This window comes from Engystomops pustulosus, chromosome 5, assembly GCF_040894005.1.
Source record: "Engystomops pustulosus chromosome 5, aEngPut4.maternal, whole genome shotgun sequence".
Lineage (NCBI taxonomy): Eukaryota > Metazoa > Chordata > Amphibia > Anura > Leptodactylidae > Engystomops > Engystomops pustulosus.
Genome location: NC_092415.1, coordinates 190,875,393 through 190,892,054, shown reverse-complemented (window position 1 = coordinate 190,892,054; position 16,662 = coordinate 190,875,393). Strand labels below are relative to the sequence as shown.

The following is a 16,662-nucleotide window of genomic DNA, read 5'->3' as shown; positions in this document are numbered from 1 at the left end:
GAAGGAGTCCTCTGTTGTCTATCAACCTCCACCGATCGCAAGAATATGGAGCCATTGAGAAAACATTTGAGACTGCTGTTTTAGAAATATTAGGGCTAAAACCAGGAGTTAAATGACTATTTGTACATCAGTCCATGACCTTTGGAGAAGTTCCCTATCAACCCCCACCAAACACAAGAATATGGTAGACAGTATATACAGGCAGTCTTCAGTAGTCTGTGACACACCCCCTGATCCTAATTGGTTCAAGGTTATGCAACATGAATCAATGACTTGGCTGGGGTTCTCAGACTCCATGTAACCACTGAAGCTTCACTGTAGTCACCAATCACAGCTCTGCCTCCAAGAACAGCAAATACTAAATAATCATCTGTCAAACTTACCTAAGAAAAATGCCAATTCAAAGTTGTTGACTTTTTCTAAACCAGCATAAATTAGTGAACATATCTTTATAGGGATCAGGCTGATGTTAGTTGTACAAATATATCTCATAACTGTAAGGAACAGTTTACACAGTCACTATCTGCTGTCAGGCATTCCAACACAGTTTTAAACCATTTGTTCTGTATTCCTAGAAGAATCCTACCAGATTCCACTTGGAATTTAAAGCATTAGGCTTCTTATTCCATGATTACAATTTCAAGTCTTTGTGGACTTTGATTTCAAAACCATTGTATTAAGTAGTCTGTATACATCCCGTTCAAGGAAACATATAATTACATGCTAACACTTTGCCACCTATAGGGGGAGCCAAATGTCTACGGATTTAAACAGCTAGCATCGAATTCAGAGGGAGTGGTAACAAATCTATATGAAGTGGGCTCCTGCCTAGTTACTTATGTCAAACACTACACTACCCATCTAATTTGCATATCTGTCCCATGGAGCACTGGCTCATGGCTCTCCACAATGTAAACCAGTACCCCCACAACTTTGTTGCAGGTTGTGATTTCTGTGATACAGACATATGACAGACAAATTTGGTTTAGAGAAGACAAGGAAGTAACATTTCAACAAAATGTCAAATACATTTTTAATACATTTTTGCAATTTTCTTGGAAAACACTCCATGTATCTGTACGTGGAGAACAATGGCTGCCGTGTGATTGGGGCTGTGAGTCTAAGCTTGCTGGATTGTATTCTCGTCTCTCAGTAAGACTGTGTCTGGAAACCTATCACAAAGGATCCCTATTAATACCCGGACAATACGAGCGATATAAATAAGGTTATCTGCGCTAATACAATATGCCTTGTACAAAGGAGAGCAGGTAGAGTCTGGATTAGTATCGCAGCAGAAATGGAATTAACGCATACAAAGAGAAGAGACGGACTACTGAATGCTATCACAGAGGATTTATCCGCACAATCCCTCTTAGGCGCATACATTTGTTTTACAATATAATAAAAGTCTGATGAAAGTAACATCGCTTTATAAGGAAAGCCCCGACTGCGGTAAAACCTAATGCTCAATACTATTTTTGCATGGAATCAGCAGCAGCTTGTTGATGGTTTCCTTGGACCATGTACCATCTATTAAAGGGGCAAAACATTACCAAAATGGAAACCCCCAATGTGTATATTGCGGCCAGATACCAACAGAGTCCAAAAGATCTCATTGACCACACTGGGGTTTAGTGGAGTTATTTTGCTGGATGAAGAAGTGCTGCCTGTAAGACTTATATATATATATTGGGGGCCATTTACTAAGGGCCCGAATCGCAATTTTCCATCGGCTTACCCGAATTTTACAGTTTTGCACAGTTTTTCCCTGAATTGCCCCGGTATTTTTTTTAAAAAGGTGACGCTTGACACGCGCTTACCTACACCCAGGGTAGCTTGGTGAACTCCAGTGAACTCCGACGGACTTCAGCGCAGCAGCGACACCTAGTGGACATCGGGCGCACTACCTTAGTGAATTGCCGGAAGACCCGAATCCTCCACATAGAACACGCCACTGGATTACGACAGGACCGGGTAAGTAAATCTGCCCCATTATGTATAATGGAATCTGCAACAGACATTCTTAAAGGAGATCTACCACCAGAATGAAGGATTGTAAACCAAGCAAACTGACATACTGGTGTGCGCCCCCCCCCCCCTCCCTGGCAGGATCTGCTCTTCTTGTAGCTTTGTATGCCTTTGTTTTTTTTTTTTTAAAAAGAGGTTTTAAAAATTATGCAGCTGAGCCTTCGGGGCTCCAAGTTCCATTGACATTTATAGAGTCAGGAGCCCGTGAGGCTCATTTGCATAACTTGTGAAACCCTTTTATTTTAATAACAAGGTCCTAAGAAGCTAAAAGAAAAGCAGCACCTACCAGAGGGGGCACTCACCACTATGTCAGTGTGGTTGGTTAACAATTCTTTATCCTGGTGGTACATTTCCTTTAAAGGGACCCTTCATTGGATTATACCATGTTCAGGGCCTGAAGTGAGGAGCAGGACTCTAGGTTCTAGCAAGGTCCTAGGAATGCAATGAAATTGAGTCCTGCTCCTCCCTTCAGGTCCTGCACCATGTGTTATTCTATGAATTTGCTTTGACTGAAGTGTCCCTTTAATGTAGACTCCATCCAGTAACTCACACAGTGAAAGACAATCAGAATATATTCAATCAGTGCTCAACACCGAAGCCTAAAATAATCCAGAAAAGGATGCAATACGAGCAAGTCGACTCACTAGTCCTCCACGTTGGGAATAGATGAAGATTTGGGAGTAGTCCACACCACCACTATATCAAGTCTCCAAGAAGTAGCCAAAACAGGCGAAATCCGGGGTCCGAAAACACGTTTTGGCTTTTTGGATTGTGATGTAATTTTATTACATTTTATACAGTAGCTTTTTGTATTAAAAGTGAGTAAATTCTGCAAGATTCGCTTCATTGGAGCTTTGATTCATTGTTTGGAAGACGTGATTCGGGTCTGGATCAAATCATTCCAAACTGATGTTTCTCCATAAGTCATTGAAATTTCATGTTCCCTCTCCCATCCCCCCTTCCTTTCGCTGACTGACAGCTGACATTTTGAAACAATTTTACCCGAAGCTAATCGAAAAGATTTGGTTTCGATTCCGGGTCTGGAAAATGGTAAATTCATACTGAATCCACACATCGATTTTTTTCATATCTGGTCGGTTTATAATAAAACAAACTTTTGATAAATATTTCTATGCCTTATATGATCTTCACTATGGTGAAGATTTATCACACACCCCTCTGGTGCCATCTAATACATCAGAAGGCTCCAGGCACCAGATGCATACAGATTGTGCAGGCGTGGGGTAGGTAGGTCCTGTATCGGCCCACTCCACTCCCAGACTTGCTGCTTTTTTGGTGTGGACCTTGCAAAATTGTGATAATAGTTGCAATGCATTCTGAATATTTCAGGGCTTGTACACAAGAAAGCTGATATACAGACCCAAGTGGCAAGAGTCCACCAAATTCCACCAAAGATTTAGACTTTAGGGCATCAGACCTCACTCGGAAGAAATTTTCAATGTGAATCCAAATAGTATCTTGGATATGGTGGTGGTACAGGCAGTCCCCAGGTTACGTACAGGATAGGTTCCATAGGTTTGTTCTTAAGTTGAATTTGTATGTAAATCAAAACTGTATAATTGTAGTTCCAGACAAAAAAGATTTCTGCCCCACTGACAATTGAAATTTACATTTTTTTGCTGTAATGGGACCAATGATTAGCAATAAAGCTTCATTACAGACACCTTACAGCTGATCATTGCAGTCTGGGACTATAGTAACATCCAGAGACTACACCAGAGGTCACAGGGGGCAGAGGGGTCTGGCTGTAACTAGTGGTTGTCTGTAAGTTGGGTGTCCTTAAGTAGGGGACTGCCTGTATTGACTGACCCCTGAATTGCCTTCTGTTCCCAGCTGCTTACTGTTTGCATTTGGAAGGTAAGCACTGATCAAATATATTAGGACTGTGGGAGTTGTTGTAGGAATTTGCCCCTTTTAATCAGTGCCTCCTTTATTGGGCACGTGTGGGGATCTACGATATTTGTGACATACACAGTGTCACTGATGGGTCTACTCTCTGTGATCTCCATCATATCCATCAACCCCCTATGGGGTCAAGCCCAATCTACCTGTTTATGGGGAAGATTCTATAGATTCTATAAAGTTGCCCTTTGAGATTGGAAGAATCTTGGTTGAGTAAGTACAAGGTAATACTCGCTGCCTTCACATTGTACATTTGCAATATGCTCCCAGCTCCTATTGCTACTCAGCTAATTTCCATGACAAGTTTCACCTTTCCTTTCCCACGGGGGAGTGAGAGGCACAGGATCTGCCACCACTTATCAAGTTCAAGATTTCTTCCGAAACATCTAGTGCTCAGAGGAGTTTTCCTTCCTCGCCTCCTCTGATATCAACGTTCTTCCGCCAACTCCTCCAAGTCTTTCTCATGTTTTTTCTCCCTGATAAACAGCAGTCTGATATTTCCTAGCCTGGCAGGGGTAAACCGTAGGAGAAATGACCGGTAAGAAGATGGTGCATCCTCAGAGCCCTTGAAGAGGACCACCTCCATCTTTGGTAGATGTCACGCTAGTCATCCCACGTCAGTTGGAATTTTTTCTCTATCTCCGTTCGTTTCTGAGCAATCACTCGTATTACTTTCAGCATCCAATAAGCTTAATATGCCCTCTTCTGTCAAGTGGGTGGGGCCAGGTTGCCTGTTCCCATTCAAAGCTGCCCACCTAACAGTAGGGAAAAAACTTCATCTATTCATCTATCCTGATGGAACATTAACATTAACATGAAAAGACACCTATAAATTAAATGTCCGGCCTTGATTGTGATTTTGTTTAGTTTTATTCTAAGTAATTTTTGCATATTCATTTCTCGCTATCTAAATGTTTCATAAAGTATAAATATATATATAAATAATATATATATAATAATATAATCCCCTGCACTTCCATGCCAGCTACAGCCTGGGCTCAGACCTGACTTCATACTGTAAGAAATGAGACTGAATAATGAACTAGTATGCAGTAAGCTCCCTCTAGTGGTGGCTGCAGGTAACCTGCATCTGTACTCTAGAGAATTTTTATATTTTTTACAACTAGTAATAGTAATTGGGTACATAATAATTCCTTTATTATTAGCCATTTGTTCAGACCACATTGTAACCATTCCCATCTCTTTACTGAGGAGCAGAAGCCACTTGTTCTATACTACGAGAGGCTCAATCAAACTGTTTTCCGGTGCAGAGTGGAGAGTCTGTAGATATGGACAGTCACATTGTACTGCTCAGTCATGAAACAAAGCCTTATAATGGAGGAAGTAGATATTTATTAAGAAGAACCTCTACACCACTATTTATAGTACCCTATGTCCATTATCTACTGGGAAAAGATAAAAAGCTTCCTGGAAATGCTGCTTTCTATCCATGTCTATGCAGGGTATATATATATATATATATATATATATATATATATATATATATATATATATATATATATATATATATTATATCTGTACCAGAAAGGAACAGCACAGAATGATGAGTGAAATGGCCACGATGACAGGGAACATTGACTTTTAATGCTGAAAAAGGTCAATTTAGACCATTTCCAGCCAATTCTATGAACTGTTTCAGGACAAACGTCACTCTGCAATATCTTTTATTTCCCGTCTTTTTAAAGTACATTTTAGAATTTAGAATTCTATGTGTATTTATACTTCTTACCATATTACTTGTCATGGGAGGGTCCCATCATATGGTGTGGGGGCAGGTATTGGCCAAATTTTCTAAAAAAAAGTTGTATTTTCAAGTTAGTTTGTAGGTGCAACTATAGGTGGGAGTTAAAATTGACCCCTAATGTATGAATTTTTATATGATTTTTATTTATTTCAAGCTTAGTCATACGACCTACTATAATATGCTATTTCCCCTGTGGGGGCGCAGGTTTCTGCATAGCATTGGGTACACATCAAGATTAACATATTGTCATGGGACACTTATTATCATACATTTTCCAAAGTGATCAGTGCTAAGAATGAGCAGACTTAAACCGCAAGGGCCTTTAGCTAAAAAATGTCATAGACATGTTATAGGAAATCTACAATCAAACTCAATCATGATAAACCAGGGACACTTACTCCTAATCCACGTACCATGACTGTGGTAACCTTCTTATATTTGTTATCCATGACCTCCTTTCTTTTAAAATCAACTTTTAAAATTATGCTAATGAGTCCGAAAGGATCCAGAGGTGTTACCAGAGCCACCCCATGTTGTAGTTTTAAACGCAGAGCAGGTCTTCCCTTCCCCTACACTTCCTGCTGCTGCTAGATTACACAGAGAGAGAGAGAGAAGGGTGAGCCATATTCTGCTCATTGTAACAGCCTGTGAACATGCAGCACGGAGGGGCTCTGGTAACACCCCCAGAGCCCTTTAGGTTCATTATAGGAAAATCATCAAAGTCATGGTTCCTGGACCTATGAGTGAGGGTTTTATCAATGGTCGGTCGAATCCACTGAACCCGAACCAAATTGAGTCCACTCATCCCTAAACAGTAACCTTAAAAGGGATACAAAAAACATGGCTGCTTTCTTCCAAACAAACAGTACCTCTAGTGTCCACAAGTGGAATTGCAAATCAGACACATTCATTCTGACAGCATTGAGCTGCAGTACCAGATACCACCTAAAGCCAGGTGAGGTGCTGTTTCTAAAAAAAATCCATATTTTTTCTGAAATGAAAAAAAAAATTCTAACTTTTTTTGTGGATATACCAAAAATCATGACAAATCTGTACATACAGTCTCATCCATTCCCATCCTCTTGTACATTTTATTAAAAGCATTAGCGTCCCCCTCTCTCATCCCGCAGGGTTTCCTGATAACACGGAGTATAAGTGGGTGATTGTGCACCATTGATACAGACGATGTGTTGAGTGCCATGCACGCCACTCAGCCGCTCCGATAAGTGACATTATGACAATAAGTGGCGCGACTAGTACTCGGCTAAGTGTCCTATAAACTGAACGTGTTGACTGACACAAAGATGAAGTGCGACGTGCCACCTGCAGAGCGGCGAACGCAATAAACAGGCGGCGGCTATTACTTCCCCGCTGCACCCTCGTATTGTGTTACCATACAAGATCATATCGTCCCTCCCCAAATTCACCCCCTCCCCACATTATTCCACATTGACTCGGTGTGTGACTCGTCTGGATTTAGTCCCATTGTGAGGAGAGATAATGACAGGGATAAGAACCAGGACAAATCTTTGTATTTTCTTGCTACAAATTGTCTCTTTCTTCTCTTTTGTCTTCCTTCTCCATCCGCAGGCTGTGCAGGCTATGCTGGCCTCACTCCACTCACAACTTGACATTCAAAGGTACTTGATGAAAATTGAATCCTCTCAGAGAGTTAGTACATTATTCCTTTTTTTGTGTGTGTGTTTTCTTTTATTGCATTTTTTTATGGCCTGAGATTTTTTGTTGTCTTTTACATTTCTAACCGTGTGGAGTTTGCAGTGTGAACGCTATCAGCTAACCCATTGGGTGGATTGCATGGATTACATAGAACGATGGGGGTCTTTACTGGAAGAAGTGAGGAATAGGCTGCTGGGAAAGCTGGGTAAGAACAGATGGGGCGAGTATTACAGATTCTACTGGTTCTGCTGTCCAAGAGGTTTACCCCTGGGGCAATGATGACTATTGTTGAGTGGACCCATCCAAGTTCAGCCGATGTAACCAGATCACCATGGTCTCTTGCCTTTTGGTGATCACCGCTTCTGGTCCTCCGTGCCTTACAGGCTGCCCTGGTGTGAGGGGCTTCCTATTTCAAGAACCGGATCTCTCCACCAACCGGACCAGTGCATTGGCATTAAACAGGTCCCCGTGCCCTACCCATTGTTGGATCTCACCCGGCAATGCCCTAAGGAAGCGATCCAGAATCCATCCATTAGGTGGCTCATCTGTCCCCTCAGAGGTAGCGCCTTCTGGTAACTCCAGCTATGCACTTTTTGGGCAGGTAGATGCAGATCCACTCCAAGATCTCTGCCTAGTCCCAAGTAGTATGCCTGCTGCTCGGATTACATTTATAAAAGAAATAAACCCACTGGGCACTGACTAATACACAATCTGATTTATATGTGCAGCTGGCTGCCAGGCTCCCGCTGTTACCCAGCAGGATATTTGGAGGCACCCAGTTACCTTTGCAGTATGAACACCACCCAGCATTTAGCTCTCCAGGTAGTGCCTCACCTACTGCTCCTGGCCTGGAGTCTATACCAGGGTCTAACGAGTCCTGGGAAGCACACCTGTGGGCTATACAAAATCCCAGGAGTGGAGCCCGGATGGAGTAGGCGTCCCAATAGCAGTCTACCCGTACTCCATAATAAGCAGGCCCAGTACGGACATTACAAAGGTGTCTATGCTAGCGAGGCCAACATAGACCAAACAGACTTCTCCTGCTTACTACATGTCTGCCTTAACCCTTGGGTTACCGCAGCCATATCCAAGGCTTTTACCATGCACCATTCATCTGCCTGTATGACAGATACTAATTCTCCAAAACAACACCTCTCACTTTCTCCTACAATACATACAGTTAATCACGCCCAGATTTTCGGACACCTATAATCCTGGTTACATTCGGGTAACATGGCTCTGCACGCTGATCTGGATGTGTCTGCAATGTGCTACACATATTACACTGATACTGAGTATATCCATGTGTATAAGAGGCTTCAATTTTATGTATCATTTTGATATTTTAGCCCTTAAGAGCACAACCCCTTTAAGAATGTCATTTCTCATGCGGTTGAACTTTACTTTCCCCCCCACCCATGGCACTGGCATTCGTTGCGAAGGAGAAATAAGGAGATAATTCACTTCCCGCATTTATTTTCTTTCCAGTTGGCATTAAGAGCGGAGTAGTTAAAGGTCACATTGCTCTTCCCAATGAGCCTAATGTCTGAGGCGTATTATGTGATGAGAGAATAAGTGATATGCCTGGCATGTGCAGCGCATCCAGGGGAACTGGATAGGGGGGAGTCTGCACAAACACACAAGGGAGGCCAATGGAAAGATTTGGGGTATGCAAAGGCTGCACTTTGCTCCAATATTTGGGTAAGGTAAGAAGGATTAGCACCATCCTGATAGGGAACAGGGAAGGGGGGGGGGGGCTGTGGCACAGAGTGAGGGGCATCTCCTATACAGTTTAGAGGTAAGTTGGGTCATCCCTCTTATTTTTGGGATAAATAAAGTAGAAAAAGGTAAATACCTGCACTAACTCAAAGTAGATTTGAGTAAAGTGGAGCAGGGGGATTCCTCCAAGAACAAGCAACTAGTTGTCCCCAATGGGTTGGCACCTAAATGGCTGCCAGTTAACAAGGCACTAAAAAAGTTTATCAGGATACCAATGACGGTTATCCATTGGTTTAGTAACAACCCATTCAATAATTGGAATCACTATGGCAGTCACCGAACAAGAAGGGGATGATGGGGCATTTCCGCTCTTAATGGATACCTACCATTTGTTTTCATGCATTGTGAACTGTAGCTACATGGAAGCAGAAACATATCTTGTTTAAACCCTGAACTGAGTGGTTTTGCTAAAAAAAGAACTATACAATTATGATAATAAGGCTCTGTCGCTCCTGTGCCTGGCTCGGCACTGCTCCAGAGTATGATGTAATCACTGTGTTGTCCCTGACAGGCAGAAGTAATCAATCGCTGCACCACCCCCCAGCTGCTGTGTATAAGTCATCCAGCTCAGGTTGATCAGTCCTGTTTGGACAGTTCAGAAAGCTCCGTGTATTGTGTTTATGTACAGCCAGCCAGTCTGCACCCAGCTTTCCCAAGGTCCTGAATGTTATAATTGTTTTTTGAGCAAAACCACTCCGATCAACAGGATATGTTTCTGCGTAGATTTCCTTTAAGTTCATGCTGCCCTGTAGTGTGATACAGGCTGTAACTCAGAACCAGAATGCTGTAAGTAGTGTCACACAGTTACAAAGTAGCCAATCTTCTTGTATGGAATAATTCTATAGATATTAAGGTGTAGCACCTATCCACAAACTCTGATTGATTGTAAGGTGAACTGCAAAGACGTCTTCTAGGCTGGACTATATATAGATCCGTATATTAGGAATGGACGCGTCTGAATATTTATTAATGTCACTGAAGGTCAACACTAAAACTTACATAAGGCAGCATTAAAAATGTCACCTTGAATATGAGCCGTGGATTTACACATCCCCAGAAATGTTGATCTCTGACCTATAAGATGAGAGATGGAAAATTGTCTCCTATGGAGAAGCATGTGAGTAACGCCATTGTGATTGACATATCAGAAATCCAGTATCATGTGTATGTCAGTCATGCACATAGCTGCGTACACGAAGGATACATGGGGGCACCCTGAGCCTTGTGGTTCCATACCACAGAGCTGTAGGTGGTGAGGTGGAAGCACAAGCCAGCCCCAAAATATTGGATCACCTCCAATTAGCCAGTTTGATCATGTCATAAACTTTCACAGGTCATTTAAATCATGGTCCGTCTTTCACCAGGGGTACAACTTCTGAACCTCCTTAATATTTGGGGTACAGTGAAATCCATCCACACATTGGCATCTATAGGCTGTGGCTTATTAGGACCCATCATGTCTCCCTACATTACTTGTACAGTATTTTTCAGACTATAAAGCGCACTACAGTATAAGGCGCACCATCAATAAATGCCTGCTAAAATGTCTAGGTTCATATATAAGGCGCACCGGAGTATAAGGCGCACTGAGCAGGTCGGCCTTCCATGTTTCTGACCAACCCCTTTAAGATATGGTTGAGTATATTTCCGTAATGCTGGAACTACTATTAGACCGATGTGAACATCTGCTACTATCTACAGTATTTTTCGGACTATAAGGCGCACCGGATTATAAGGCACACCATCAATAAATGCCTGCTAAGGTCTAGATTCATATATAAGGCGCACCGGATTATAAGGCGCACCTGATTATAAGGATGAATGACCAGCAGGTGGCAGACCTGTGCACAGCTCAAGGCAGCTGTTGTCTGTAAGTACGGTTCATATATAAGGCGCACTGGACTATAAGGCGCACCTTTAATTTCTGAGAAAATCAAAGGATTTTTTGTGAGCCTTTTGTGAGTCCGAAAAAAATACGGTATTCTGTAATATGTTTCTGCATTATGTCGTCCCTCTGGTTTTCCTCCTGATACTTCCGAATAAATTGACAAATTGTTGTTACTAGTTTGGGGTTGTGTCCTCGCTGTGTGATACTGTTAGCCCTGATTGGAGAATATTAGAGAGTGAAGTGACACATTCATCTAGGAACATCCAGTTATGTATTTATTCATCAATTTACAGGAGGAATAACAGAGGATCGGCACAAAATAGAATTTTAGGATAAGAATCCAGAATTGGAAAAAGATTCTCTATGAATACACCAATGCCAGTGCTTATCTAGAGGGAAATATTCCATGGGGTGGAGGGTAGGGGTAATGGCTAATGTCTTCTCTAAGGTGATGGTAAAAGTAGCTGCAATATGGGTATAGACTCCATGTAGAAGCAAGGCTGTTGCTCTATGTGTCATATACTTAATACACCACACTATACAGTATGTGTGCATCTACTACTAACCAGCATTAGCAATCCTGGCTTAAAGGGAACCTGTCACCAGATTTTACCCCAGGATTGAAATGTAATTTCTAGATTCCCCTCTTATATGTTAAATCTCACTCATTCACCTATAAAAATACTTCTCCTGGAATTAAAAGAGAACAGAAGAGTCACATTTTGCCTGAGATGAGTCAAGTTTAGAGGCAGCAGAGGAGTGTCACTTCAGATGATCTTTGGTTTTATAGCTCCTAGGAACATGCTGCTGGTTCTTAAAGATAAGAATGTAATTGTGATTCTGTGAGCTACAAAACCAGAGATACAGTCAGTTAAAAATATATATATATATATATTTTATTTATATAGCGCACACAGATTACACAGAGCTTTCCAAATCAGTCCCTGTCCCCAATGGGGCTCACAATCGAATCAACCTACCAGTATGTTTTGTAGTGTGGGAGGAAACCGGAGGACCCGGAGGAAACCCACACAAACACGGAGAGAACATACAAACTCTTTGCAGATGTTGACCCTGGGACAAGAACCCAGGACCCCAGTGCTGCAAGGCTGTAGTGCTAACCACTGAGCCACCATGCTGCCCTTTTTTACAATAAAATAATATAAAATGGGTGGGAACTGAATCTTTATCCACAGCTTGTATTTACAATTATGCCTTTTACACAGTCTGCTGAAATGTGACAGATTAAATTATTATCTTTAATATGATACCAGCAGCCTTTCTCTAGGTGCTATAGAACTGAAGACAAGGGCTTCTGAAGTGACACTCCCTCTGAAGCTTCTAAAGTTGGTTCATTTCAGACAAATATAACTATTCTCTACACATTTTCACTTGACTTTGTCATGTTTTTACAGCCAGTCCCCGGGTTACATACAAGATAGGGTCTGTAGGTTTGTTCTTCAGTTGAATTTGTATGTAAGTCGGAACTGTATTTTTTATAATTGTAACCCATGCCAGAATTTTTTTGGTCTCTGTGACAATTTTAAAAATGTTGGGTTGTCATAAGAACCAGGATTAACAATAAATCTTCATTACACCTTTTATAGCTGTTATAGCTGTTTATTGTAGCCTGGGGCAAAAGTACAGTAAATTACCAACATCCAGAGGTCTGTGTGTAACTAGGAGTCGTCTGTAAGTGGGGTGTTCTTAAGTAGGGGACAACCTGTAATTGGGAGGGGGGTTCAATTAAAAGAAAGAATTCTAGAAAGCATGTTCCTGAGGGGGCTAGAAGTTTAATGTGTAAAATCTGCGGAGAAGTTCCCTTTAAAGGACTTCTAGTAATCTTCCATAAATACCTGGCTAAGTGCGCCAGCGTATAATGGAGCATCTATCTCCTGGCAGCCGCTAGATTTCAGGCGAACGAGCCCTGATAAATGTTATCCATCACCTTTTAATCCATTTAATACACATTTATCACAACTGCACTTACATACGACTTGTCCCCAATGTGGAACCTGATAATTGGGTAATAACACAATGAGATAGATTATAAATGTATCACTTCATTGTGGCTGTATTGTAACATTCCGGATGAAGTGCTCCAATATGTCACATGGTAATAATCCCATAACATAAGGCTGTTATTATAAGATCAGTAAAAGGCAGCCGACGCCTCGGAGAGGAGCTGCGTACATCATGCAGGGGGTGTTTTTTAGTAAACAATTTGTATATTACCATAGACGGAGAAAGCATATTGCTCGCTAAAAATACTGCAGCCGGCTCCCGCTAATTGCAGAGCAAACGCATCCAACTGATTTCACAGCGGGGCGCCAGATTCTAGCTAATATTGTAATAGCAACATGTCACAGACATGACCTCCAGATGGTCTGTTCTCCGCGCTGGTTATTCCTGTCATATAATTACAATTTAATAGCAGTGACAGAAGCCGACAATTGTTGGAAGGCGGCGGATTCCGCTAATGAAAATGTAACTAATAAAAATATAACGTATTCTCGCAACCCCCGAGCATACAAATAGCTATAACAACATAATGCAACGGGTTATGCTGCGCCTCGGTAATAACCGTAATTGGTTCAGAGGCTTCATCTATTGCCCCTAAGGCCACATTCACACGACCGTATGATTTCTCCAGTCCCGTATTTACGGGCCGTATATACGTGACGTTTTTCATCCGTATGCAGCACGTATGTAATCCGTATTTTATACGTCCCCATAGACTTCTAGGGCATACAGAACTGAAATACGGGAGAAAATAGGACATGCTCTATATTTTTATACGGCTAGTATACGGTACGGTACGGAACGATAACATCAGCAATATAAATGGTCAGAGGTATTGAGTATATGTAACCCGTAAAAAAACGGTACGGTACGGATACGGCCGTTTTCATACGTCCGTGTGAATGTAGCCTAAGTCCCTAGTGTAGTGCACAGCATTACCAGTATGTACATACATGTAGTCATCAAGGGGCACAATATGGATAGACCTGAACCTCCTCTTATTTCTTCTGTTTGATCCTCACACTGCTGTGCTCTTAGCTCTTTACATCGAACAGGGGAGTAATAAGACTGCCATGGGCCCTGGGATGTGTGACTATTATACATTAATCACTTTCTACAGATGGTTCTAGAATGAAGCTTCTTGGGAAATAGAGGACGTGTCCATTCTTTCTGCTTTCAGGACCTTTAGAGGACCTTCAAAGGTCCTAAAATGGATTTTGCATACATATGCATTGAGAACAGGAACAGATGTATGAGGATTTCACGGGTGAAGGTCCTGCTCAGTCTAAAACTTGGTAGGAAGTTTGGGTGGCCCCATAGAAGGTTTGAGCCCTGGGCTGCCAACCAAACATATACATATATATATATATATATATATATATATATATATATATATATATGTTATAATATATATTTATATATTATAATCCACTACTGGCTCCACAGCCCCTCCCCTCTGCTCATAGTAACTGCAACCAGAAACATCTTACAGCTTCAACAACCGAGAGAAGAGTGACTGTGGTGCAGCACACTGCAGAGAACAAAGAGCACAGCAGTGTGAGGACACACCCTCATTGTAGAAGCTACAGTCCTGGAATAAAAATCCATTTTTCACAGTCCTGCATCTACTAAAAACACACAGAGTTAGGGTTACACAGACCTCCAGGGACAATAACTAACACTGTCTGCAATTTGTATGGTCAAAACTGGTAACAGATTCACAAGTTATTCTAATCAGAAAGTTTGGTCGGGCTATTCCGTCAACCAGAGCCATAGCATGAAATCTATATTAGGTCACCCGCATGTAACTCCAGACTCCAGGGCCCATCACCTCTTCTCTCACTACTGACTTTCTTTAAAGGAATGAGAAATATCAAAAATGTAAAAAATTGAAACATTTTGAGAAAATATAAATATTTCCCCATTTGATCATATGTTGGGAAACATTTAACAAAATCTTCTATATTTCTCCTCCTCCTATTCACAGTCCTGTGTCTAGCTGTAAGATAACTGGCTGCAGGAGGAGCCTCCCCAATATACTTGCCTATACTAGGACCCAAAGGTTGTTAAACCCTGCCCCCTAGGCCAAGCCACGCCCACTAAAAAATTAAACTGATCATGAGGAGATTAACCCCATTGTCCTGAGGGGACAATTCTGATAGCGACCTCGTAAAATTACCTGTTGTGTGAATTCTAACATATGTGCTATAAGTTATATACAGGTGTCTTATTCGTACTTACCTGTTATGATTGGAATATGCAGTGTGCAGTGATCTCTTGAATGGAATACTTTGTAGAAATTTTGTAACATATTTCTTTATGTTCTATTTTTATAGACCAAAAGTCCAAAGCTCTCGTCCAGTCCACAGCCGAGCCTAGGAGACGCGGCAGAACACCTCTCTGAGGTGTCTGCTGATTCTGGAGAAGCCATGTTTGAAGGGGAATCTACAGGGCCCTTTGTCAGAGGCAGCCGGACAAGAGCCAGCCTGCCCGTCGTCAGATCGACCAATCAGACGAAAGAGAGGTCGTTAGGTAAGAGATTATTCTATATTTTTGAAATATTTGTATTGATAAAAAAATGCCTGCAATGTATGAGAATATACGGGACTGAGCAGCCTGCAATGTATGACAATATACGGGACTGAGTAGCCTGCAATGTATGATAATATATGGGACTCAGCAGCCTGCAATGTATGATAATATATGGGACTAAGTATTCTGCAATGTATAAGAATATATCGGACTGAGCAGCCTGCAATGTATGACAATATACGGGACTGAGCAGCCTGCAATGTATGAGAATACAAGGGACTGAGCAGCCTGCAATGTATGAGAATACAAGGGACTGAGCAACCTGCAATGTATGAGAATACATGGGACTGAGCAGCCTGCAATGTATGAGAATATACGGGACTGAGCAGCCTGCAATGTATGAGAATACAAGGGACAGAGCAGCCTGCAATGTATGAGAATACAAGGGACTGAGCAGCCTGCAATGTATGAGAATACAAGGGACAGAGCAACCTGCAATGTATGAGAATACATGGGACTGAGCAGCCTGCAATGTATGAAAATATACGGGACTGAGCAGCCTGCAATGTATGAGAATATACGGGACTGAGCAGCCTGTAATGTATGAGAATACAAGGGACAGAGCAGCCTGCAATGTATAAGAATACAAGGGACAGAGCAGCCTGCAATGTATGAGAATACAAGGGACAGAGCAACCTGCAATGTATGAGAATATACGGGACTGAGCAGCCTGCAATGTATGAGAATATACGGGACTAAGCAACCTGCAATGTATGAGAATATACGGGACTGAGCAGCCTGCAATGTATGAGAATATACGGGACTAAGCAACCTGCAATGTATGAGAATATACGGGACTAAGCAACCTGCAATGTATGAGAATATACGGGACTGAGCAGCCTGCAATGTATGAGAATATACGGGACTAAGCAACCTGCAATGTATGAGAATATACGGGACTAAGCAACCTGCAATGTATGAGAATATACGGGACTGAGCAGCCTGCAATGTATGAGAATACAAGGGACAGAGCAACCTGCAATGTATG

The 16,662-nt window shown here is 41.8% G+C and overlaps 1 protein-coding gene across 12 annotated transcripts in view; it reads left to right on the top strand.

Moving 5' to 3' along the window:
* KIAA1217 (KIAA1217 ortholog) overlaps positions 1-16,662 on the top strand; it is a 421,655-nt gene that overhangs the window by 250,595 nt on the left and 154,398 nt on the right. For 8 of the 12 annotated variants that reach the window (XM_072154151.1, XM_072154147.1, XM_072154149.1 and 5 more), the window contains exons 3-4: positions 7,307-7,387; positions 15,419-15,614. In XM_072154151.1, coding sequence (XP_072010252.1) covers positions 7,307-7,387; positions 15,419-15,614 — 277 coding nt within the window. The remainder of the gene's footprint in view (positions 1-7,306; positions 7,388-15,418; positions 15,615-16,662) is intronic. The other 4 variants (XM_072154150.1, XM_072154146.1, XM_072154156.1 and 1 more) reach the window with 1 other exon arrangement.